This window comes from Salvelinus fontinalis, chromosome 14, assembly GCF_029448725.1.
Source record: "Salvelinus fontinalis isolate EN_2023a chromosome 14, ASM2944872v1, whole genome shotgun sequence".
NCBI classification, from domain to species: domain Eukaryota; kingdom Metazoa; phylum Chordata; class Actinopteri; order Salmoniformes; family Salmonidae; genus Salvelinus; species Salvelinus fontinalis.
In genome coordinates this window covers 44,270,087-44,298,025 of record NC_074678.1, presented here as the reverse complement: position 1 = coordinate 44,298,025, position 27,939 = coordinate 44,270,087, and the positions used below count along the sequence as shown (strand labels likewise).

The following is a 27,939-nucleotide window of genomic DNA, read 5'->3' as shown; positions in this document are numbered from 1 at the left end:
GAGCCAAATGAGATGGTGCAACTGCTGTGTTTGTGAGTGTGTGTCTTCTGTATTTTTATGTGAGACGCACACTACATAATGATAGTGGTGAACATACATCAATGAGGAAAACTGCAATATTGCAACAGGCCAAACTTTTATTTTTGTCATTGAATTCCACAACATGTACAGCAGATTTGGTAATGTTCACATTTTAACATTTTGACACCATATTCCCTTATTGTTATAACAGTAGTTGTTGTATTCCCACAATAGAAATGCAAAGTAAAAATCTATGTAAACCAAGTCAACAGTACTTTGCAGAACAGTATTCAGTGGATGCACAAAAAGAAAATTTAAAAAACGTTTTTTTTTATAAAAACTATTAAATAAATTCCAAAAACAAGCAACACTTTGGGTCTTTTGAAAAATTGCAATACCTTCCTGACAGCACAAACCTTATTGGATGCCTTGAAGGTTGCCTTCGTAGCAAATCAATGAAATAAAAACATAATCTCAAATACTCTTATTGTACTCTTCTAAATTTACACTCAAGTCAAATGTTTATTTTTCTCCCAAGCTTTGGTGACATCCAAGATCCTAACAACATTTCTCACTATAAATCCACCAATTTTACAAGAGTTTTAAAACCACTAGTATATTTGTGTAAATGTTTTTTTGAAAGTAATGGCTTTATGTAACCTAACAAATCAATTGAACATGATTATTCCCTCTTTTTATACCCAACACCCTTTATATAGTAGATCTACTGTCAGCAAGCTCTACTGTTTGAAATGCTGTTCAGTTGTACTGCATATTGCTTTTTATTAAAGAAAGTGACACATTCATTCACAAGCAGGCCTAGAACTAATGCAGATAAAATACAGGTTTCAGATTTTGTCCTTTTTTTGCAAGCCTGGAGTCAATACAACACACAATCCACGCATGAAACATATGACAAATGCATTTACAGTTTGTTTCATAGAAAGGAAGACAGCATCGGCGAGGAGGAGGACAGTTTACAGAGAGGGGGGGGGGGGGTCCTCTGGTCTCTACTACTGAGATGGCAGACTCACAGCCATAATATAGTAGAGCAAAATTATGTTAAATGTATGCTGGATTGCAAGATGATCAAATATTGTTGTTATTGTAACTACAGTAGTATTATTGTTACACATTATCAATATTGTCCCACATCAAAACTTTGGTATGACTCAGTGAAGTACAAATGTGACAGTTTCATCAATTGAGAATGCTTGAATGACTGATCTATTTGTATGATTATTTCGCACTCATTCACTCTAGTAAAGACAGCCATTTGTCAACAACATAGAAAAGTTGACTCGTAAACATCACAAAGGTCTTAAGGGAGATAGTGGTTCTCTAATTTGAGTGGAAACTTGCCTGGATTGAGACCTTGGACTGAATATCAATTCAAAGACAAGAGGCAAAATGTTTTTCTTTCCTAAATGAAACAGTTTACTAAATTGCACTCAAACAGTCTCATAAGGGTTAGCGTTTAATTTTACACACATTTTACTGCAAATTGTTCCAGTCACACACACACACTACAAACCCATAAACTCTTTGTTGCATTAGCCTACGCTTGTGTGCATTAAAGGTAGAGTCAGCAAAATTACATTGCCACGAGCAGCATCGCAGATATTGCGATGAGTGAGATGCAAGACTTCACTCCCACACAGTATCTGCGCATGGGTTCAAGTCAAGCTGTTTGAGCATGGTAGGTACGGGATCCAAACAGCAGAAGTTTACCCTCACTCTTTAATGCTCTTAGTTGTTGTGGTTATTGGCCCTGGTTTACTTGTGCACCTACGTCATATCTACCTTTAAGTACTTACAAGCAGTGGGACAAAAACAGCCTTCGCCAAAACTGAGCAAAACATATTTTTTTAACCTATGTTATTGTACAGGACACAGTATGATTTCTATATTATTTAACTTCACTTGTGCAGTCTCTTGTATCCTATTTCAAGTCATAAGGAGCCAAGTATTGCCTCTGATATAACATGCACATTGTAATTCTTTATTTCTCACAAAAATACAAAATAAGATAATTGAAATGGATGTAAAAGGTGAGCGATGCTGATATACTTCAGCTATGCTCTGGTTCCGTAGTTTCAGCCTCTTTCCATGCAACTAGCATTAATCTTAACAGCTCTTAGTAAGTGTATCAGCAAGTACCTGAGAGCGGTAGTAGGAGCAAAGAAGTTTAGTGTAAATGGGCATAGGGGGATGACAATGAGATTAATTAAACCATAAATAAATTGATTCGGAGAAAATCTACAACATTGACCTCTCATATCTTCATAGATCGTTTCTTTATGCTTTAAAAAAAAAAAAAATTCTTTCAAATGGATCCCTTAGATAATGCACATTATTTACATACACATTTAAACCAAACATGTACCAGTCAAAAATGCCAAGAGTGTGCAAAGCTGTCATCAAGGCAAAGGGTGGCTACTTTGAAGAATCTCAAATCTAAAATATATTTGGATTTGTTTAACACTTTTTTGGTTACTACATGATTCCATATTTGTTATTTCATAGTTTTGAAGTCTTCATTATTATTCTACAATGTAGAAAATAGTAAAAATAAAGAAAAACCCTGGAATAAGTAGGTGTGTCCAAACTTTTGACTGGTACTGTAAAAAGAATGTCTCTGTTTCTTTTTACCTATCTATAATTTGTTTGTATTTTCCTTACTGTTTTTTCATACGCGAAAAGCTTTACAAAGGAAAGCGGTACCAGTATACAAAACATAAGGTACATTTTTTTTTTTATGAAAAAAGGCTGATTGGACAACAATTTGAGACTGGAATGATGTTATACCAGTGACTGATGCAATCCAATATATGTTTTCTTGTATTTCACACAGAGACAGGTGACTTAGACAGTATATATGCACTAGGCTACAATATCTCTGTTTCCAAAGTATTGACCTGCTTATGACAACACATACTTTAATATGGAATTCCATCCGTCTCTAACAAAGGCTTTTATCAGAAAACCATTAGTCTGAGAAAATAAGGTAAACAATGATGAAGATTTGAGGCAGACTATGGATAGAGACATTCCAGTTCATAATTTAAGACCACATTAAGGACCCGAGTAAAGGAAGCAGAGGACACGAGAATCATGTGAGAAACAGTGAACATCACCTATTCACCCATATGGAGTGATTCATTGATTTGTGGGGAAGGGGGGGGGGGGGGGGGGTTGTGAGGGGACCGGAGGATGAGTTGATGGTGTGGGGGAGGGGGGGTTGCTCAGCTTTAGCATGCACAGTCCTGGTGGGGGGGTGCGGGCTGCTCGGTGAGCTCGGGCCCTTGTTTAGCCCCTGTAACTGCCGGGTCAGCGGCATCCAAGCTCTCAGACATCTTTTCGCAGATTATGTCCACCAGCCGCTCGAACGTCTGTTTCACATTGATGTTATCTTTGGCACTGGCCTCAAAGAACTCGAACCCTGGAACATGGTGTTATAATGGTGTTGGATTTAAATGTTTACCAAACTAGCCATACGTGATCAGTAATCCTTCCCATTGGTTTCTGAAGCTATTGTGAGCAAACTTTGTGTTTTGTCATGACATTTGGTGGTGGCTGGGGGATCTGTGTTCAACAGCCAATTCGGCACAATTCTTTTTATGTTTGCTTATGATGCTGTTCCACCTCCTGATCGCATTTACTCTGGATAAGAACTTCTACCAAGCGATTGCAAACTAATTATACATGTTATTGTTGCTGACAACTCAGATGATAAAATCAAATCATCAGATAAGAAGTACCATTAACATCAGCAGTATCATTGAATTGTATAGCTCATGTAGTTATGGTGGGCACTGTGAGTTGGTGTTGTGTGACTTGAACTCACCCATGTGTTCAGAAAGCTGCCTGCCCCTGTCTCCTGCCACCACCCTCTCGTCCTCCATGTCACACTTGTTGCCTACTAGCAGGACCTGGGCGTTGTCCCACGAGTACGTCTTAATCTGGGTCGACCTATGGCAGCCATACAGAAAGGTTCAGTATTGGAAAAGATTACACACACATCCAGTGGTTTTGAGCAGGTGTTTGAGGTCAAAGAGACACAATGATGATCTGAGGATCGAAACATTGTTTCAATAAACCACTCTTACTAAGAACATAGATTGCAGTGTGCAGACTGCAGAGATATGGTCCACTGCAGAGCCATTGAAAGCTCAGGTGACATTTTCACTGCACTTATCCAACATTCAAGGGTCATCCAAAATGAGTTTGGAATAATGCAGCTTGCGATAAGATTAACGTCTATTTTGGGTTATTGTGAGTAATAGTATTTGGTTACACGCAAACTTCATCGGCCACATTATGTAAGCAAGCGTTGAAAATAAATGTACACATACATGTTATTCAATAATTTTACCCACGTAAACATGCGTCTGCTTAGCCAAACGTTAAAATAGAACTTGGTTTTATTTGAGACGCTCCATGTGCTGCAAGTCCCCTCCTTATTGGATATCAGGAAGATACAAACCCACGTCCCCTCCTTATTGGATATCAGGAAGATACAAACCCAAGTCCCCTCATTGGATATCAGGAAGATACAAACCCACGTCCCCTCCTTATTGGATATCAGGAAGATACAAGCCCAAGTCCCCTCATTGGATATCAGGAAGATACAAACCCACGTCCCCTCCTTATTGGATATCAGGAAGATACAAACCCACGTCCCCTCCTTATTGGATATCAAGAAGATACAAACCCAAGTCCCCTCATTGGATAACAGGAAGATACAAACCCACGTCCCCTCCTTATTGGATATCAGGAAGATACAAACCCACGTCCCCTCCTTATTGGATATCAGGAAGATACAAACCCAAGTCCCCTCATTGGATATCAGGAAGATACAAACCCACGTCCCCTCCTTATTGGATATCAGGAAGATACAAACCCACGTCCCCTCCTTATTGGATATCAGGAAGATACAAACCCAAGTCCCCTCATTGGATATCAGGAAGATACAAACCCACGTCCCCTCCTTATTGGATATCAGGAAGATACAAACCCACGTCCCCTCCTTATTGGATATCAGGAAGATACAAACCCACGTCCTCTCCTTATTGGATATCAGGAAGATACAAACCCACGTCCCCTCCTTATTGGATATCAGGAAGATACAAACCCACGTCCCCTCCTTATTGGATATCAGGAAGATACAAACCCACGTCCCCTCCTTATTGGATATCAGGAAGATATAAACCCACGTCCCCTCCTTATTGGATATCAGGAAGATACAAACCCACGTCCTCTCCTTATTGGATATCAGGAAGATACAAACCCACGTCCCCTCCTTATTGGATATCAGGAAGATACAAACCCACGTCCCCTCCTTATTGGATATCAGGAAGATACAAACCCACGTCCCCTCCTTATTGGATATCAGGAAGATACAAACCCAAGTCCCCTCCTTATGGATATCAGGAAGATACAAACCCAAGTCCCCTCCTTATGGATATCAGGAAGATACAAACCCAAGTCCCCTCCTCATTGGATATCAGGAAGATACAAACCCACGTGGACGCTTTTTGTCTGGGGATTAATCGTCATAGTAAAGAAACACATGATTTTGTCTGACTCCGGGTCAAAATTATATACTAAACATGTAAAGTGTTAAACCTTTGTTTCATGAGCTGAAATATAACATCCCAGAAATGTTCCATACGCACAAAAAGCTTATTTACTTCTACTTTTGTGCACACATTTTGTTTACATCCCTGTTAGTGAGCATTTCTTATTTGCCACGATAATCCATACACCTGACAGGTGTGGCATATCAAGAAGCTGATTTAACGGCATGATCATTACACAAACAGGTGCACCTTGAGCTAGGGACAATATAAGGCCACTCTAAAATATGCAGTTTTGTCACAACATAATGCCACAGATGTCTCAAGTTTTGAGGGAATGTGCAATTGGCATGTTGATTGCAGGAAAGTCCACCAGAGTTGTTGTCAGAACATTGAATGTTCATGTCACTACCATAAGCCGCCTCCAACGTTGTTTTAGAGAATTTGGCAGTATGTCCAAAAGGCCTCACAACCGCAGACCATGTGTAACCACGCCAGCCCAGAGCCTCCACATCCAGCTTCTTCACCTGCGGGATTGTCTGAGACCAGCTACTCGGACAGCTAATGAAACTGAGGAGTGTTTCTGTCTGTAGTAAAGCCCTTTTGTGGGGAAAAACTCATTCTGATTGGCTGGGCCTGGCTCCCCAGCCATGGGTGGGCCCCTGCCCAGTCATGTGAAATCCACAGATTAGGGCCTAATTAATTAATTTCAATTTACTGATTTTCTTATATGAACTGTAACTCAGTGAAATTGTTGCATGTTGTATTTATATTTTTGTTCAGTATACAAAGAAGTAGCTAAAAAGTGAACCATATGCATGTTTGGTAAAATATCAACCCAATGTTCATCTTCCAGGACAAACTAGTTAGCAACAAACTAGCTAGCTAAATGTCCATGAATGTTTCATCTGTGTTTTGACCTGCCTCAAAATGAATATACTTGGTTCACAATGTCGCACGCAGACGCATGCGCATGGCCAGTGTAGTCAGCATGTTAGGGTAATTTAATCGGTTACTGTTTCTAATAGTATTTTTGCATAGGATTGAGGACAGTGATTAGGAGTGGAAAATGCCACTTGGTGTCAACATGGTCCCTGTTACAATCCTGAATCTCAAACTAACTAGAACTATACACGTAACTGCCAAAAAAAAGGAAACACCAACATATTGCATTGGATCACCACGAGCCAGAACAGCTTCAATGCACCTTGGTATAGATTCTACAAGTGTTTGGACCTAGCACACCGTAGGCCTTTATGAAGAAAAGGTCAACAAACCTTTGGTGCCAATTGGACCTCCTCCAGTCAGGCCTGTACTGTATTAAGGAACACTGGTCTATGTTTGTCCACTGTTGTACTATTATTTGCCATATGGTCACATGACCACACCACATTCCTGAGCAATCACTTACCAGTCCTGCACAGCATTAAAGGAATCCTCATTGGTGATGTCATACATGAGGATGAAGCCCATGGCACCGCGGTAGTAAGCGGTGGTGATAGTCCTGTACCTCTCCTGCCCTGCCGTATCCTAGAAACATCACACACACACACACACACACACACACACACACACACACACACACACACACACACACACACACACACACACACACACACACACACACACACACACACACACACACACACACACACACACACACGGGGGTTGCATTAAAACGAGCACCACAGCCAAATTGACATGCACCACAGTCAAATTGACATTGACAGCGATCGTCCCACGCACACCAATAACGACAGAACATTAAAACCCTCCGGTGACTTCAAACAGTCTACCCGCAGACTGCTTTTGCTGCCAACAGATGATGATGGGGTATCAGTAGCTTTTACAGCTCCTGACGCATTTCCACTGTGACTTGCCAAATTTCGCCTCCCTTCCTTGGTTGGCAAGCCGGGGGGTGGAGGGGGCAGATTGAATTACGGCCTAAGCTCTAATGAATGCTCAGGGAATGAGGCCTCCCTGACAACCCTAATACTGCATCTCTCTAAACGGTGGAGCAACATCAGCCCCAATCCCCATTACACACAACACTATGCTGGTTAGGCTTTATTTTAGGGTAGTAGTCAAATTTTTTTTTTTTTTTTTATGAGCAATGTCTAGCATGCATAATGAATCTGAATACACATGTAAATATGTAAATTGGGTGAAATATGTACATTATATGGTGTGTAACAAATGTGCTTGTTTATGTTTTAGGTCATATTTGAATTATCAGCATACACAGCTTTTTCAATTTTACTACACTTGAGTGTGTGCTAAGCTGACTGTATGCTGTACTGGGAAGTGGGGGATGGGGAGCAGTGTGTGTATAGGTGGTGTGGGGGGGGGGGTTATATACTCAAGAGAAATGTGTAGTAATGGGGGAGGGTGCACACTTCAGAGTCATTGCCCTGGGAAAAGGCTGACAACAGAACAAGCCTTTCCTCAACACACATACACGTATCCTCTTTCACCAGCCCACTATAGCAGTGTTTGATACACAATATGGATGTGCAGTAGAGACTGCAGTGCCCCACAGCATAAACTGGTTGAATCAACATTGTTTCAACATAATTTGTCAATGTATTGTGATGTGGAATCTATGTGGGAAATACATTGGATTTGAAAAAAGTAATGAACGTAAACTGTTGTTGTGAGGGTGAAATTTCGACCGCAGTATTATGTCATCATGGTAACCAAATTTCAACATAAACCTTGTATAAAATATGTTGAATTTGTACCTTTAAAATGTCAGATTGTCAACGTTATATCCACTATCAGAATTGTTTTTTAAATAGTCTGGGCAGCACCTTCTAATTGATCTATCTACAGCTACCCTTTGGTCTTCCATCCAAGGTTTTAACCAAGGCCAGCCCTACTTAGCTATGATATTTGTCATTGATTATTAGCAATGTGCTATCATGAGAATGATTGTTGAGAGGACCCCACTTAAAAATGAAATAGATTCACTATTAAAGTCATTCCAAAGGGTAGGTTTAACAGAGCAAATTAAATGTGAACTTTATCAATCATCAATGATGCTATTTAGGCCTATATAGCATTTGCAAAGTCATCAACAGCAACTGTTTGAATTCAACCCAGAATTCAGCTAAATAGACAACACAATAGGCCAAATATCAACATTTGAAGGAGAAGTATCTTCTACTTGGATAGTTCCACCTTTGCCACTGACTTAGTCTGGCTTTAATTCACATCTCCATCTCAAACAAAAGTCAAAGTTAAATAAAAGGAATCAATCAAATCAAACTTTATTTAAAGTGGATTTAAAGTTTGATTTGATTTTTAACATATAAATTATTAATGTGTAGACAAACTGGAATTAAAGCCAGACTAAGTCAGTGTTACAGATGGAACTATCCAAACAGAATATAAATATTCTTAAAATGTTGATATCTGGTTGCATTGACAACTAAACACAATTCCTATGTGGCCCAGCTGGTGGGGCATTGCAAATGCAATGCCAGGGTTATGTGTTCGATTCCCACGTGGGAGCAGTATTAAAATGTATGCCGTCACTCTGGGTAAGGGTGTCCGCTAAATGTAACTCAATATTATTTTTACAAGTTCTACAAGTTAACCAAAAATAAAAGTTAAAGAATGGGATTAAGCCAGTGGTTCAGATGGAACTATCCAATACAGTAGATACATCTTTTATATGTTGATATTTGGTTGCATTGTCAACCAAACACAATTCAATACTACTTTGTAATACAGTAAATAGCCTAAAGTTAAAGGAGCTATATGAAATATTTGTGCATTGTAATTTCAGTGGAATCATAGTGTTTCACAATGTTTTAAAATATAATGTTTTGGGCCCACACGAAATTACATAAAGATTGTTCAGCCTTCCTATTGGTCAACAAAAGCCAGACTGGCTCGATGTCAAATTGGCAGGCTGCACCCCCCCTCTCTTCCATCAACGTCTCTCAGAGAAGTGGTTATCATCTCACAAGCAGAATCATCAATGGCAGAAATCAACTTGCCATTAGCTGGTTGATAAAATTCTATAATGTTGGCCTCCTGAGAGGTGCAGCGGTCTAAGGCACTGCATCGCAGTGCTAGAGGTGTCACTACAGATCCGGGTTCGATCCTAGGAGACACATGAGGCGGTGCACAACTGGCCCAGCATCGTCTGGGTTAGGGGAGGGTTTGGTATTTTATCAGGATCCCCATTAGCTGTTGCAAAAGTAGCAGCTACTCTTCCTGGGGTCCACGAAAAACATGACATAATACAGAACATTAATAGACAAGAACAGCTCAAGGACAGAACACTACATACATTTATTTTGGCCGGCTGGGATGTCTTTGTCCCATCGCTCTCTAGCGACGTCTTGTGACGGTCTGGCGCATGCACACTGACTTCGGTTACCAGCTGTATGGCATTTCCTCCGACACATTGGTGCGGCTGGTTTCCGGGTTAAGCGGGCAGTGTGTCAAGAAGCAGTGCGGCTGGGCAGGGTCGTGTTTCAGAGGATGCATGGCTCTTGACCTTCGCCGCTCCCGAGTCCGTACGGGTGTTGCAGCGATGGGACAAAACTGTAACTACCAATTGGATATCACGAAAAAGGGGTAAAAAGTACAAAAATAATAATAAAATTAAAAGATTCTGTTCATGTGACAAAACAAGCAATTTATAGTGTAAAGAATCATTTCACCATCTAAATCGCTGTGAAATATATTTTAAATTACAAATAAAATCGTATTTTCAGCTGTTTGAAAGTGATGTACAAAACCGAAAGTAAAAAGACACAGAAATGCAGCATCACATTAGTGGAAACCAAGACTGTTCTCAGGGCAGGCCTGGTTTTATCGAGATACTGTATGTTCAAGTCGCGTCGGGGACAATTTTTGCATTTAAGCTAACCCTTTTCCTAACCTGCCATGTTAATTATCCTAACCTGCTACGAAAAGTTGCTTCTGCTAGTCAAAACTGCCAGACCTGCCATGAGAATAGTCTTAGTTTCCAATAATGCCATTCAGCCACAGAAAATCACCATTCCATTACCTGGTTGCTAAAATTCTAAATTGTTCGCCTAATTTCATTTTATGTGACAATACAAGCAATTCATAGTAAACAGAATCATTGCACCATCAAAATCGCTGTGAAATATCTTGTTTTCAGCTGTTTAAAGCTGGTGGACAAAACTGAAAGTTAAAGGCTCAAGCGCGAGTGGTTTCCACTAGATTCCACAGACACAAAGTCTCCAACATGTTGCAGGGAAATGGGATGTAGAGGAGGAGGGAGAGTTGTTTGTATTCAACCTAAGTGTTGTTGCAATTCACCTAGCTTCCACATGTGTGTGTAGCACCTTTAAGGCTATCTTACAAACTAATGTTACATTCAACCTAAATTGACTAACATATCCATGGCCACATTTTTAGGTTACTGTAACTATGCATTCCTTCTTATGTAATCATATAAAGCGTGCTTGTTCAAGATAGCATGCATAGGTCATCACAGGTTGCTATAATAATCTACGCAAAATCTCGAACGGCATTGATCACTTGCACTATGTACTTTTAATCTCAACTGCAGTCCAGGTCCTTTGTTTCTGCTATTAGATGAAGCACAATGATGACATTAATCTGTTGTATAAATAAACAAAATATCTAACATTGTATTCCCATTTGAACTTTGCTGTGCTTTTAAATGGTTGAAAGCCCAGTGATAGACATTTGGGTGACAACTAAACCAAAAATCTGAAATTGTTTTTCCATTGGAATTTGGTTGTTATTTTAGATGGTTGAAAGTGTAGTGATAACACATTGAAAGTTCAACTAACTTTAGGCTGTGTTTTTGAGTGGATGAATATAGGGACAGAATTCTTTGTTACAGGGACATATCAACCGTATGAAAGGGGCCATCTCCAAAACTCACCCAGATCTGTAACTTGATCCTCTTGTCGTTCCTGTAGATGGTCTTCACCTTGAAGTCAATGCCCACCGTGCTGACGAAGGCTGGCGTAAAAGAGTCGTCTGCGTAGCGGAACAGAAAGCTGGTCTTGCCCACGCTGCTGTTTCCAATGATGAGGATCTTGAACATGTAGTCAAAGTTCTGGTCTGAAGACTCCTTCTGTCCATAGGTAGCTGTAGCTGAAGCCATCTGAAAGATTAGAGAGAGAGAGTTTGTCAACTGACTGACAATATCCCTTGTATTTGGAAGTATCATGGAAAGAGTTCCAATACTGATTCTTGGCGGATCACAGAGCAGTACTATTATTACATTGTGTTTCTATAAATGGCCTCTAACACTTCAGAAATGCCTACTTCAAAAGGTAAAGCCTAGGATAAGCAGTGGAGGCCATGTTCTAAGTACAGACGAAACAATACAGAATCCAAAGTGCCAAATATCCACACAGGGCCTGCTTAAAACCCCTTATCAAACACACCTAGTACAAAAAGTGAGCAACCTCATCCATCACAGTGCAGTTTATCAGTGTTCACCAAGGCCAACTAGTGGTAGTAATCAATAAGACACTAAGTTCTGGAACATCGATAAACCAGAGGCACAAGAAGACAAGGCAGTGCATCAAGAAACATTTAAATCGGTTCCCTTCAACGTGACAACAAGATATCAGTGGGCGAGGAAATAGTCCACTGACGGCTTCTCTTGCACCTGACAGGAATCAAAGCTTTTCGCACAAAGTTGAACATTCTGAACTGCCTGATAATTACAACACCTCTTTAATTATGGGTTGCTGGTTTTACAGACCAATCATTCTGTCTCTCAAAAGATGTGAGCCATTGTGTACATATTTAGTCAGCTCTCAACAGTGCATTCTTGAAAGATAGAGCAGCCTACGCCACATGCCACAAAAAGGATTTCAACTGGATTGACTGCTCGTCCTCTCAGGACATCTGCCCCCCTGATAGAACAGTATAGTTGTAAAGTGATTGATCGCATTGGCAGGGATCATATTGATCTTGTGGCGGGAATCGTGTTTACTTTTTAGGGCAACAGTGACTTCACTTCAGCCCATCAGGATTCAAGGTCTCTTAAGGCTCCATCTATAGCACACAAATGTGCTTTTTGGTCTTAATTTAAGGTTAGAATTCGGCATTATTGTTAAGGCTAGGGTTAAGGTTAGGGTTAGGTTTAAAATCAGATTTTATGACTTTGTGGCTGTGCCAGCTAGTGACCACTCTGCACAGCTGCCTCCAGAACAAGTTTCATGACGAAAAACGCTAACCTGTGTGGAGTACATAGTGCATCTTTGACCTTAGTGCAACTGTACCCATAGTGCTATTTTCAGATTTACTGTGGTGCTGTTCATAGCTTTGACACAGGACTCTTGTAAAGAATAGAGAAGGAAGTGCAAATAAGGTCAATAGAAAAAGCATGCCAGGAATTGATATGCAACCGGATCAATACTGCAAACTCTAAATACATTCTAAATAAGTCTTGACAAAATAAACTGACATAACAGACTATACAACCTTCAATATAATACATCACAAATGGCCAGAACCTGAATCATGCAGGTTCTTGTTTAAGTGTATCCCTGACATGTCAAAATATCAGAGTGAAATTCAAGGTAATTTCTAACGTGTCTGCTTCTAGTCATGATGACTAAGATTTCTCTAAGCTTCCTCTGATGATAGATAGTCATATGACTCTGCCTTACTTGCTGTCCAGTGTTACTAGAAAAATAATGTTTGTCTCAAAGAACACTCTTAGCTTTGAACACTCAGGTTATGAGTGAAATAAGCTTGCTTGTGGGCCTGATAATAAATGTCCCCAACATTCAAAGCCATGTGGTTTTGCCTCTTGTTTCCAAATAACATAATTTAGACTATAGGCCTAGACCTACCAATACATAGTTGCTGGACCTCACAAAGAGCTTATAGAGTGGTGAGGAGTCTACTGTGTCCAGAAGCGAATTCACCATTCATTCTCTGTATTCTGGGTTCACTCAAACATAATTTCAAGCTTTGCTTTACTATTGAAAGTTACAGCTGATTTTGGGATTGTATATCAATTCTCTCTCCTTAAATATAAACCATCGGATTTATTCGTTTCAGTCTCTGAATTGTTTAACTTTCCGCTGACAGCTCCTGATAATATCAGGGCATAAAAACTCTAATCTGTCTCCTGCATTAGCCTAGTGTGCCCAGCTGGCGCACATGTGCACAAGGCCCAAGCTCACTTTCCCCGATTTTCCCTGGCTAAACTAAATTCAGCAAAAAAGAAACGTCCCTTTTACAGGACCCTGTCTTCAAAGATAATTCGGCAAAATCCAAATAGATCTTGATTGTAAAGGGTTTAAACACTGTTTCCCATGCTTGTTCAATGACCCATAAACAATTAATGAACATGCACCTGTGGAACGGTCGTTAAGACACTAACAGCTTACAGGTAGGCAATTAAGTCAAGGTTATGAAAACTTAGGACACTAAAGAGGCCTTTCTACTGACTCTGAAAAACACCAAAAGAAAGATGCCCAGGGTCCCTGCTCATCTGCGTGAACGTGCCTTAGGCATACTGCAAGGAGGCATGAGGACTGCAGAGGTGGCCAGGGCAATAAATTGCAATGTCCGTAGTGTGAGACGCCTAAGACAGCGCTACAGGGAGACAGGACGGACAGCTGATCGTCCTCGCAGTGGCAGACCACGTCTAACAACACCTGCACAGGATCGGTACATCCGAACATCACACCTGCGGGACAGGTACAGGATGGCAACAACAACTGCCTGAGTTACACCAGAAATGCACAATCCCTCCATCAGTGCTCAGACTGTCCGCAATAGGCTGAGAGAGGCTGGACTGAGGGCTTGTAGGCCTGTTGTAAGGCTGGTCCTCACCAGACATCACCGGCAACAACGTCGCCTATGGGCACAAACCCACCGTTGCTGGACCAGACAGGACTGGCAAAAAATGCTCTTCACTGACGAGTCGCGGTTTTGTCTCACCAGGGATGATGGTCGTATTCACGTTTATCGTCAAAGGAATGAGCGTTACACCGAGGCCTGTACTCTGGAGCGGGATCGATTTGGAGGTGAAGGGTCCGTCATGGCCTGGGGCGGTGTGTCACAGCATCATCGGACTGAGCTTGTTGTCATTGCAGGCAATCTCAACGCCGTGCGTTACAGGGAAGACATCCTCCTCCCTCATGTGGTACCTTTCCTGCAGGCTCATCCTGACATGACCCTCCAGCATGACAATGCCACCAGCCATACTGCTCGTTCTGTGTGTGATTTTCTGCAAGACAGGAATGTCAGTGTTCTGCCATGGCCAGCGAAGAGCCCGGATCTCAATCTCATTGAGCACGTCTGGGACCTGTTGGATCGGAGGGTGAGGGCTAGGGGCATTCTCTCAAGAAATGTCTGGGAACTTGCAGGTGCCTTGGTGGAAGAGTGGGGTAACATCTCACAGCCAGAACTGGCAAATCTGGTGCAGTCCACAAGGAGGAGATGCACTGCAGTACTTAATACAGCTGGTGGCCACACCAGATACTAACTGTTACTTTTAAATGTTGACCCCCTGTTTGATCAGGGACACATTATTCCAGTTCTGTTAGTCACATGTCTGTGGAACTTGTTCAGTTTATGTCTCAGTTGTTGAATCTTATGTTCATACAAATATTTACACGTGAAGTTTGCTGAAAATAAATGCAGTTGACAGTGAGAGGACGTTTCTTTTTTTGCTGAGTTTAGCTGGCTAGCTGAACTAAGCTAGTTTTCGTCCTCATTGCCAAACTTTATAAATACTGCACTCTCAACTTCAAAACTCCTTTGCTAGTTATGCAATCATGTAACTAAGACATTTTCTGGAAAGAAACGTACATTTTGTTTTATTGTTTTGTTGAATGGTCATGACTGGTTCGAGACATGTCGTATGACGACAGTGGCGAAGGATATCATTGCTTCTTAACGGGGATCCAACTTCAGTTTTGAGATCCACTGACGTCATTAGCGTAGAGTTATAGCTGGATGTTTCGACTGGTCTTAGAACTGTGACAATGGGCAACCTCGATGGAATATGTAGTCATTTTGCCAACACAGCTGGATATGTACACAAAATAGCAACTCAAGGAAATATGATACAATGAATGGCTAAATTGCTTCCGGACACTTAAGGGTCCGCAGAGCTCCTCCTCCCACTCACCACTCTATTGGAAACCCAATCATCATTATTGACACCTCCCTTTCAAGAGATTTGTGCAATTTGTCTAAATCTTATTAAACAAATGCATTCTATTCAACTATTGACTGAAATATGCTAATATATTAGGCCAAGAGAACTAATCCCACAATTTGGACAAAAAAAAGATGACATGAGTCTTGACCATATGTTAAATGAGAGACGAAGACTCAAAATAATTCCAACCAACGTGATTTACCATAAACATTTCAACCTCTCCCAACTGAGGAAAGTATCTGTGGCATCAACCTGTGCTTCTGTGGCACCAACCTGTGTTTCTGTGGCACCAACCTGTGCATCTGTGGCACCAACCTGTGTTTCTGTGGCACCAACCTGTGTTTCTGTGGCATAAACCTGTGTTGGCTCTTCTTTTCAGCCTAAAGAGATTGACATCTTAACAGATGTGTGATGTCAGCTGGTCCTAAACTGTGTCGCTGCACTATGAGTCAGACAGTTTTGATCAGTCTTTTGGATGGGTTCCCACTGGCAGCTTGTTAATCCTGTTTTAGTCCAGGATGATCCCAGAAAGCCTGAGAGTCAGACCTGATCCAAACACCCTGGCATTAGGCAAGCTAATGAGAAAGACAATGACAGTCTGCCAAAGGAGCTGAAGTATACCTCAGCTTAATCTGGCTCAAATAAAACAAAACCAACATTTTGTGAAAGCAAATTGGGCAGCGCTATACATTAGATATGCATTATTCCAGGGTAACTATAAGGGTATAACTTTAGTGAGTTAGTCAAGTTAAGTCCAGGCTGTTACCTAGCTGGTACTTATTTTCTTACAAGACAATACAAAAATGCTAATGAAATGTGCCATAACTTAATAGCATATTACTATGTAATTACTAAGGTTATTCCACGCCGGATGGTTGTTCTGAGGCCAATGTAATGTAAGGCAATAAATAATCCACTTCCATTTTGGGATGTTAGAATGTCCATAATATTGTTATAACCCCTGTCCTAAATATGCTTCATCTTTATTGATGTGAGATACTTGAATTTATATTCCCAGCTAAGCAGTCTGAAGAAACCATTGTGCTTCTTCATAAAACATTGTATTTTTCAAACCTATATCAAACATTTACATTTAAGCAGACGCTCTTATCCAGGTGAAGCAATTAGGGTTAAGTTCCTTTCTCAAGGTAACATTAGCATATGTTTCACCTCATTGGCTCAGGGATTCAAACCAGCGACCTTTCAGTTACTTGCCCAACGCTCTTAACCGCTAGGCTACACGCCAACCCCAGGTGACCCAAGTTCATGAAAGATATAAAGAGTTGCTTGGGTGATCTAATTAGGAACACATTGTAGCTATCCTCTTTTGTCAAATTAAGTGGCCGACAGTATTAATTCAAGAGCAAAGATTAAACTTACTTAGCCAAGATAATAAACGATATATTGGTGAATTTCTCATCCTGAAATCACAGAACTGAATGTACTGAGGCACTAAAAGGCCCTCTACAGTAAAGTAACTTTGCCCAGTAAAATAAACATCTGTCAACACATTGCTAGAACTGAGAAATTATACTCCACAGCAGACACACCCATTTCCAAGACAACTCCCTGCATTCTCTTTCAAGGATGGGCTGAATTCATTTCACAAAAAGTGATGATTCATTACTTGGGTAGTGGAAAAACATAAAAGGGAAATAAACGTTCAATTGACAGTGGACCGAATTGGACTGAATCAAATCACATGAAAATTCATAGTGAGACATTAACCAAAGAACTGTAAAGGTACCAAAACATCCAGAAAGTTGCCTAATATGGCATTTTCCCCCCATCCAATCACATTTTCCATTTTCTAAGAAGACAAATGCAGATCAGAAGGAGCTAAATATAGCATTTCCTCCCTCTTTATAGAGCAGAAGATGCCATGAACCTGCTAGTATCACAATGGAAGCCTGCAATTAAGAGAGTGGAGTTTTTGTTTTCGTAGTATGGGGGGGGGAAACAAAAAGTGCTCTGTAATCTAATATAATATTGTAGGGCAGGCAATAGCAGCCCTTATTAAACCATTAAACATTGAAGGTGCCTTAATACTTTTTCTGTGATGCATTTCCCCCAGAGAATCCAGCAATAACATTGGAGTATGATCTCTTTCAAGTATATTTAAGGTAAATGCTCACGCACACATTTAGACTATGTCTGTATATAATATTGCCATGGGACTCAAAAGATCATATTTGCAACAATATAGTCCTTCTGAAACGTTGAATAGGCCAGCCACATCCTATCTGTGATTACATTTGTTTAGTAGGCCAGGTAGCTTAAGGGACCGTTTGAAATGTATAGGCCACAAATAACAAATGTAGCAACCCTTTGTTTATGAACGTGGATATATACTTTGCCACTTCAGCATGCTTTTGTGGCACAGTTGATGCCACACTGGGCTACGGACCAGAAGGTTGAGCGTTCGCCGACCACCATGAATGAGCTCACTTTCCCTGCCTGTTTCATTAGTCCTACACTATGATCAGAGTTGGCTGCAGACAATGATCAGCTAGGAGGAAATCTGATTTTCAACATTTTGATGCCATATTTATAATTATATCAAATGTGCCTTCGGAAAGTATTCAGACCGTTTGACTTTTTTCACATTTTGTTAAGTTACCGCATTATTCTAAAATGTATTAAAATCCTCAGCAATCTACCCCATAATGACAAAGCGAAATCATCCTTGAGATGTTTCTACAACTTGACTGGAGTCCATCTGTGGTAAATGAAATTGATTGGACATGATTTGGAAAGGCACACATCTGTCTATATAAGGTCCCACAGTTGACAGTGCATGTCACAGCAAAAACCAAGCCATGGGGTCGAAGGAATTGTTTGTAGAGTTCCGAGACAGGATTGTGACGAGGCACAGATCTGGGGAAGGGTAACAAAAAAATTATTGCAGCATTGAAGGTCCAAGAACACAGTGGCCTCCACCATTCTTAAATGGAAGAATTTTGGAACCACCAAGACTCTTCCTAGAGCTGGCCGCCCAGCCAAACTGAACAATCGGGGGAGAAGTGTATTGTTCAGGGAGGTGACCAACAACCCGATGGTCATTCTGACAGAGTTCCTCTGTGGAGATGGGAGAACATTCCAGAAGGACAACCATCAATCAGGCCTTTATGGTAGAGTGGCCAGACAGAAGCCACTCCTCAGGAAAAGGCACATGACAGCCCACTTGGAGTTTGCCAAAAGGCACCTAATAACTCTCAGACCATGAGAAACAAGATTCTCTGGTCTGATGAAACCAAGATTAAACTCTATGGCCTGAATGCCACGCGTCACGTCTGGAGAAAACCTGGCACCATCCCTACGGTGAAGCATGGTGGTGGCAGCATCATGCTGTGGGGATGCTTTTCAGCAGCAGGGACTGGGAGAATAGTCAGGAGGCAAAGATGAATGGCGCAAAGTACAGAGAGATGCTTGATGAAAACCTGCTCCAGAGCGCTCAGGACCTCAGACTCGGGCGAATGTTCACCTTCCAACAGGACAACGACCTTAAGCACACAGCCAGGACATGCAGTAGTGGCTTCGGGACAAGTCTCGCAATGTCCTTGAGTGGCCCAGCCAGAGCCCAGACTTGAACCCGATCGAACATCTCTGGAGAGACCTGAAAAAGCTGTGCAGCAATTCCCAGTATCGAAGGCTTGGCTTGACAATCCCTGAATGTCATTAAACTTGTTGGTGTTTTTTAACAGATGTCTCTCTCCATTCATCAAATGGCAGCTGCACAGTTTGGATAGATGTATTTTTTTCTACTGACATAAAATCAATATATACAGAGCACAAAGATTTTTTACAAGTGACGAGGATTGTACAATAAAGTCGGGGACTTATTTTCATTGTGGTCCCTATTTCTTTCATAAATACATACAATTAAATACACTGAGTATACAAAACATTAAGGACACCTGCTCTTTCCATGACAGACTGACCAGGTGAATCCAGGTGGAAGCTATGATCCCTTATTGATGTCACTTGTTAAATCCATTTAAATCAGTGTAGATGAAGGGGAGGTTAAAGAAAGATTTTTAAGCCTTGAAACAATTGAGACATGGATTCTGTATGTGTGATATTCTGAAGGTGAATGGGCAAGACAATATATTTAAGTGCCTTTGAACAGGGTATGGTAGTAGGTGCCAGGCGCACCAGTTTGTGTCGAGAATTGCAAGGCTGCTGTTTTGTTTTTATACTCAACAATTTCCTATGCGTTTCAAGAATGGTCCACTTCCCAAGGACATCCAGCCAACTTGACACAACTATGGGAAGCATTGGAGTCAACATGGGCCAGCATCCCTGTGGAATTCTTTCGCCACCTTGTAGAGTCAATGCCCTGACAAATTGAGGCTGTTCTGAGGGCAAAAGGGGTTATGGTTGGTATGGCTTTGAGTTTCTCTGGTAGTTTGTTCCACTCAATAGCGGCGGTATATAAAAATGTTTTCTTACCAGATAGACTTTTATATTTAAAACAGTGAATATTAGTCTCTAGTGCTGGTATTATGCTGGTGTACATTTCAAACAAATTAAAAATGTTTGGATAAGTACAGTTGAAGTCAGAAGTTTACATACACCTTAGCCAAATACATTTAAACTCCTGACATTTAATCCTAGTCAAAATTCCCTGTCTTAGGTCAGTTAGGATCACCACTTTATTTTAAGAATGTGAAATGTCAGAATAACAGGAGAGAGAATGATTTATTTCAGCTTTTATTTCTTTCATCACATTCCCAGTGGGTCAGAAGTTTACATACACTCAATTAGTATTTGGTAGCATTGCCTTTAAATTGTTTAATTGGCTCATTCCTCTTGACAGAGCTGGTGTAACTGAGTCAGGTTTGTAGGCCTCCTTGATCGCACACACTTTTTCAGTTCTGCATTCAAATTTTCTATAGGATTGAGGTCAGGGCTTTGTGATGGCCACTCCAATACCTTGACTTTGTTGTCCTTAAGCCATTTTGCCACAACTTTGGAAGTATGCTTGGGGTCATTGTCCATTTGGAAGACCCATTTGCGACCAAGCTTTAACTTCCTGACTAATGTCTTGAGATGTTGCTTCATGATGCCATCTATTTTGTGAAGTGCACCAGTCCCTCCTGCAGCAAAGCACTCCCAAACATAACGATGGTCATTATGGCCCAACAGTTCTGTTTTTGTTTCATCAGACCGGAGGACATTTCTCCAAAAAGTACGATCTTTGTCCCCATGTGCAGTTGCAAACTGTAGTCTGGCTTTTTTATGGCGGTTTTGGAGCAGTGGCTTCTTCCTTGCTGAGTGGCCTTTCGGGTTATGTCGATATAGGACTCGTTTTACTGTGGATATAGATATTTTTGTGCCTGTTTCCTCCAGCATCTTCACAAGGTCCTTTGCTGCTGTTCTGGGATTGATTTGCACTTTTCGCACCAAAGTACGTTCATCTCTAGGAGACAGAACGCATCTCCTTCCTGAGCGGTATGACGGCTGCGTGGTCCCATGGTGCTTATACTTGCGTAGTATTGTTTGTACAGATGAACGTGGTACCTTCGGGCGTTTGGAAATTGCTCCCAAGGATGAACCAGACTTGTGGTCTTCAATTTTTTTTCTGAGGTCTTGGCTGATTTCATTTTGATTTTCCCATGATGTCAAGCAAAGAGGCACAGGGTTTGAAGGTAGGCTTGCACAAAATAGATGTCCTAACCGACTTGCCAAAACTATAGTTTGTTAACAAGAAATTTGTGGAGTGATTGAAAAACTAGTTTTAATGACTTCAACATAAGTGTATGTAAACTTCTGACTTCAACTGTACCTGGGGGCTGAGTCCGTGAAAATTCTGTCGTCCAGACCAAGTTGAATGAATACAACTCTTTTTTCCACAGATAGCTAACTTAGCTGCTTAAAATGCTCGACCTCCAGATGAGTAGGAGGGAGGAGTTTAAGTATAATTCTTACAAGCTTGTTTTGGCTGGTCTGTACTAGAGGTCGACCGATTAATCTGAATGGCCGATTAATTAGGGCCGATTTCAAGTTTTCATAACAATCGGTAATCGGTATTTTTGGACACCGATTTGACGATATTTTTTTATTTTTTATTATTATATATATATATTTTTTTACACCTCTATTTAACTAGGCAAGTCAGTTTAAGAACACATTCTTATTTTCAATGACGGCCTAGGAACGGTGGGTTAACTGCCTTGTTCAGGGGCAGAACGACAGATTTTTACCTTGTCAGTTCGGGCATTCGTTTTTGCAACCTTCCGGTTACTAGTCCAACGCTCTAACCACCTGCCTTACATTGCACTCTACGAGGAGCCTGCATGGCAGGCTGACTACCTGTGACACGAGGGCAGCAAAAAGCCAAGGTAAGTTGCTAGCTAGCATTAAACTTAACTTATAAAAAACAATCAATCTTAACATAATCACTAGTTAACTACACATGGTTGATGATATTACTAGTTTATCTAGCGTGTCCTGCGTTGCATATAATCGATGCGGTGCCCATTTGCGAAAAAAGCACTGTCGTTGCACCAATGTACCTAACCATAAACATCAATGCCTTTCTTTAAAATCAATACACAAGTATATATTTTTAAACCTGCATATTTAGTTAATATTGCCTGCTAACATGAATTTCTTATAACTAGGGAAATTGTCACTTCTCTTGCATTCCGTGCAAGCAGTCAGGTTATATGCAACAGTTTGGCCCGCCTGGCTCATTGAGAAACTGTGTGAAGTCCATTTATTCCTAACAAAGGCCGTAATTAATTTGCCAGAATTGTACATAATTATGACATAACATTGAAGGTTGTACAATGTAACAGCAATATTTAGACATAGGGATGCCATCCGTTAGATAAAATTCGGAACGGTTCCATATTTCACTGAAAGAATAAACGTTTTATTTTCGAAATTATAGTTTCCGGATTTGACCATATTAATGACCTAAGGCTCGTATTTCTGTGTTATTATGTTATAATTATATTTGATATTTGATAGAGCAGTCTGACTGAGCAGCAGCAGGCTTGTAAGCATTCATTCAAACAGCACTTTCGTGCGTTTTCCAGCAGCTCTTCGCAATGCTTCAAGCATTGTGCTGTTTATGACTATAAGCCTGTCAATTCCCGAGATTAGGCTGGTGTAACCGATGTGAAATGGCTAGCTAGTTAGCGGGGTGCGCGCTAATAGCATTTCAAACGTCACTCGCTCTGAGACTTGAAGTAGTTGTTCCCCTTGCTCTACAAGGGCCGCGGCTTTTGTGGAGCGATGGGTAACGATGCTTCGAGGGTGGCTGTTGTCGATGTGTTCCTGGTTCGAGCCCAGGTAGGGGCGAGGAGAGGTACGGAAGCTATACTGTTACACTGGCAATACTAAAGTGCCTATAAGAACATCCAATAGTCAAAGGTATATGAAATACAAATGGTATAGAGAGAAATAGTCCTATAATTCCTATAATAACCTCAACCTAAAACTTCTTACCTGGGAATATTGAAGACTCATGTTAAAAGGAACCACCAGCTTTCATATGTTCTCATGTTCTGAGCAAGGAACTTAAACGTTAGCTTTTTTACATGGCACATATTGCACTTTTACTTTCTTCTCCAACACTTTGTTTTTGCATTATTTAAACCAAATTGAACATGTTTCATTATTTATTTGAGGCTAAATTGATTTGATTGATGTATTATATTAAGTTAAAATAAAAGTGTTCATTCAGTATTGTTGTAATTGTCATTATTACAAATAAATAAAGCCATAAAAATAAATAAAAAAATTGGCCGACTAAATCGGTATCGGCTTTTTTTGGTCCTCCAATAATCGGTATCGGCGTTGAAAAATCATAATCGGTCGACCTCTAGTCTGTACCTTATTCATTAGACATTTGGGGCTGCTGGTGAACCATGTAGTACAGGCATAATCAAAGTGACACCAGACTAGCGCACTTGCCAGACTCTTTAGGGTGTCAATAGCTAGGTTTGCATCCAATTGGCGACAGATTTTCATGTAAATATTTTAAAATCTGCATAAAAACAATATACACATTTTCCCATCAGAGTTGTGTTTCCATCAAATTTACTTGTTGCGGATAAAAGTTTGCATAAATACGTAGTGCACATAAAAATTACTTTTGCGGTTACATTCCCATCTACCAAATAAAAAAATACAAGTTGAATGGGTTTCCATTGCAGTCAAGGCCTACTGCTGGTTTTGTCACAAAAAATATTGCATAGGTATTGAAAATATAACCACTCTGGTATTGACACGTGCACTCTAGCCAACAGCTCACAGATACAGTGTGGGTATAGCCTACATGATGAGATTATTATGGACAAAACTGCGAGATTATTGTTATTTGTCAAACAGCATCCAAGCATCGATCATCATGTCACCAGAATAAGACCCTCGATCTTTATTGAAAGGAGCATCAAGCTCCTCACTCAGCACTTTCACCACCCTGTGAAGTTCATCATAATTTATTTAATCATAATGTAGCCTAATGAACTGCATGCTTTCCCATGATGTGACATTTTTTATCCGACGTACTTTACTCGCATGAAAAGGTTGGTTGGAAACCTGGTTAATGTCAAGCCATTTTGAGGATGCTGGAATTATATTTTGAACGGAAGTGTGCATGCCTACGGGAGATTTTTGAAGAAACCTAATAAGATTAAAACATTGTGACTGGTTGTGTTTATGTCACATATAAAAGGTAATACGTTTTAAAAGTGAAATAACAAATATTTAGGCTATATTGAGGCGCTAGGTTCTAGGTGTGTGAGGAATAGCCACTTGGATTGGAGAGGAGGCAGAGCGTGCACTAAGCTTTCCTGAATAACTAGGCCTGCCGGAAGCATATGTGGGCACATTATTATAGGACGATTTGGGAGAATGATGATCTGCAACAGACAGCGCATCTCAGTATAGGTAGAAATACAGCCAGAATGGCCTGCTACTGTGCCTTTCTAGACTTTATAAAATATCTAGAGTAGACCCACAACTGATCCAAATGGAACGAAACATTCAAATCACAGGGCTTTTGCGCTGTTATTCAAATTAGATTTTCACTGCAGCCTAGAGTAGAATTTAGTACTCATTTGAAAACAATAATGAAATGATTCATTGCATTGTGGTGTTGTTGGCTAGTCTAGGTAGGATACTAGTTTTTTTCCCTAAACATGGTCAATAGGGGAGCTTTTTGAGTGTCTCATGTCTTCAATGTTCTTTCATGCGCAATGACGCACCTGGCCTCTCCACTGCCTATCAGCTATTCCTATTTCTCCTTGTGGATTCATATTGGATATTGATCCAGCCTATTTTGGACCACCCCCCACCCCAGTAAATTTCGAACTGTCCTAACTGCCTACAATTTCCTTTATAGCATAGAATATCTACTTTCTTGCATTCAAATTATGATTATTTTAAATGGTCCCAATCTAACGTGCAAAAATGCTCAAGTAGCTTTTTTTAAATGAGTATTTATTATTAGTTGTCCAATTTAACATAGCTTGCTTTGCTATTTTGACAATTAATATAACGATGTATAACTACCTAAAATGGGGAAATGTACAATGCATCATCCCAAAGCTCATAGACGGTGACATGGTTGAGTGGCTAAAAACTGTGCGTGTAAACTGTCCTGAGATTACAATCAGTAGGTAACTAGAGTCCCCTACCCCTGCTTGCTGATGTGGTCCCATTCAGACACACAGCATTACGATTCTCTCTGACAGGTTTTGTGCTGTCAAAGCCGTGGTTTTATGAAGACGTCAAGGATTTAAATAGCCAACAGAACAGCGTAAAGTCAATCAGCCTATACGAGTATGTTCGTTCCCTTGTCTTTGAGAGCACAGAGCGACCCGTGTACCTATCTACAGCGCATTGGATTTCCATATGGCAGTCCTGATATTAATTCATGTAAATTATACATTGCTTAATTGATGTAAGAATTATCCCGCACCACAAATGAAGGACACACATGTGGTATCGCGAACAAGATATGCTACTGTAACCGATTAGCTATTTTTGGAATTTCGACAGGTCATTCTTCTCTCACTGATTCTGTGGTTATTCAAGGCTTGAAATGTCATACATTACGGCATAATTGTAACCAACCCCATATGAAATACTATATTTACGAGCTACTGCAATTACATTTATCTGTAAAAAGCAAGCATCGAATGTCAAATGATGGTTATTGTTTCTCCTTTATTCTATTTTTTTGGCGCATTTCCATAGAAAATTCTAAACAAACGTAACTCTACACCAGCTATAGTGTAAATGATGAATATAATAATTATATCCTTACCTTTAAGTGTATTTTAGGCTCCTATTACGCAATACACCACCGCGTCAAGCACCTGCAGAAACCCTAACGTCATATGACTGACAGTTGACTACTGAGGAGGGCGGGCCCTCAATGTTGGTGGGGTTTGATTGATATTTCAAGCCACTAATCCTGGACCACGTACACTGAAACGTCCTAAAATATTCAAGATGCGTTAAACCTATCCCTATTTATTATTTATCCTCCTTGCTTGTGCTTCTTTATAATTTATTACAAAAGAGTGTCAGGAAATTATTAATCGAATGACCATACATAGCCCTGCTCTTCAACATCAGTTGATAATAATAATAATCTCTCTTTCAATTTCTTTAAATAATGATGTCCCTGGTGTAAATAATTATTAGATCTAGTTTGGGACTTATTACTTATTATTTACTTGCATTTACTTCATGTAGAGTCTACCACAGATTGCAGTAATTGATTGTAGCCTACACTGTTTATTTCATTTTAATGGATATGGTGATGAGGAGGAGGAGGATAGGCGCGGTGATGAGTAGAGAGACCGGTGGTGCAGTATTTCTGGTCCAATAACTCTTCTGAACAATGATAGCAAGTATTGGGAGAGTGTCTGCCATTTTGAATGGATGAGGAGCAGAGGGAAGGACAGCCACCCTTGGCCACCCAGCTTTGTCTCCTGAGTGCTTCTTTCTTGTAAGACCCTCTTATACGTCAGCCAGCAGGGCTGGATTCAATTGATTTAAACTCACACATCTGCGAACAAATTTTAAAAAATGTAATTGCTGAATTGTAGAAATGCAATAGACCCCAAACCCTTCCAGACTGGGGTTAAACCATAGGATTAACACCAAGGATAGCAGGTAATGGAATTTACATTGCAGAATGTTGCCCTTTACTATTACAACCCTCTGGGCTCACGTCAAATAGAACACACTAAATGAGGATGTGAACCCCTATAGGCACGAGCACGACATCTAATGAAATAGAATCGGTTCATACGATTTTCTCTTGTGACCCCATTTCTCAATAAGATACCCCCGTATGGAGACCTAGAGGGCCTGTTACATTTCAGACAGAATGACATTACTGGTGACAGCCACTGGTTGCCACAGCCTACAGCAGCAATATAAAAGTTGATTTGTACCTTCCCCAGTATGACATGCAGAGAGAACACTATCTGCTTTAAAAAGATGGTTACTGTGCATTCAGTAGACCTTGATGTACTGTACAGTAAGTAAAGATAATTCACAGATGTAAAATATACTCCATAATAGTGTATCGTTGAGCTGATCACTTGCACTAGCTGCAAGTGCTGCAGGGTCTAACTAAAAATTTTACAGCAAGCACTAGGTGGCAGTAGCTGTGGCCGTGTGTGATTTCAGGACTCTTTATATCAACCAGGAAGACAGGGAAACTCCTACCTGTGTTGATGAGGAAGTGAGTCAGTTGTAATTAAGATAACTCACCTTTTATTTACTATCTTAACACATCTAATGTGTTTTTGTCAGCTAAATTGCCACATCAGATGTGGTCGACCCTCGATAATTCCAACAAAGATATTGATTAACCGCGAGGGGGGGCAACCTTTGCCAGTCAGGCATGAGCATTAGATTGCTAGCTAGCTAATGCGTTGTAGATGACTGGTCCTCTGCAAATCAAGCATGATGATTGCTCATATTAACATAAGACCTCCGCCGAGAGTGTATGTTATCTCTGGGAGATATCATACAGCAAACCAGGGAGAAAAGGAAAGATCATAATATAATTTGTGACTGGGGTCACAGAGGTGAGAATATCCAATGGCAAATTGATGCAGTGAAATACATAAATATATACAAAAGTATGTGGACACACCTTCCAATTAGTGGATTCGGCTAGTTCAGCCACACCCGTTGCTG

At 40.5% G+C, this 27,939-nt stretch overlaps 1 protein-coding gene across 1 annotated transcript; it reads right to left on the bottom strand.

The window, feature by feature from the left end:
- Positions 1-117: 117 nt before the first annotated feature.
- LOC129810948 (ras-related protein Rab-3A-like) lies at positions 118-26,141 on the bottom strand. Its single transcript, XM_055861969.1, has 5 exons — positions 26,045-26,141; positions 11,500-11,724; positions 7,012-7,130; positions 3,869-3,993; positions 118-3,463 (listed from the first exon to the last, which is right to left on the bottom strand). The coding sequence occupies exons 2-5, from the start codon at positions 11,722-11,724 to the stop codon at positions 3,273-3,275; spliced, it is 660 nt and encodes a 219-aa protein (XP_055717944.1). The 5' UTR covers positions 26,045-26,141; the 3' UTR covers positions 118-3,272.
- Positions 26,142-27,939: the final 1,798 nt, after the last annotated feature.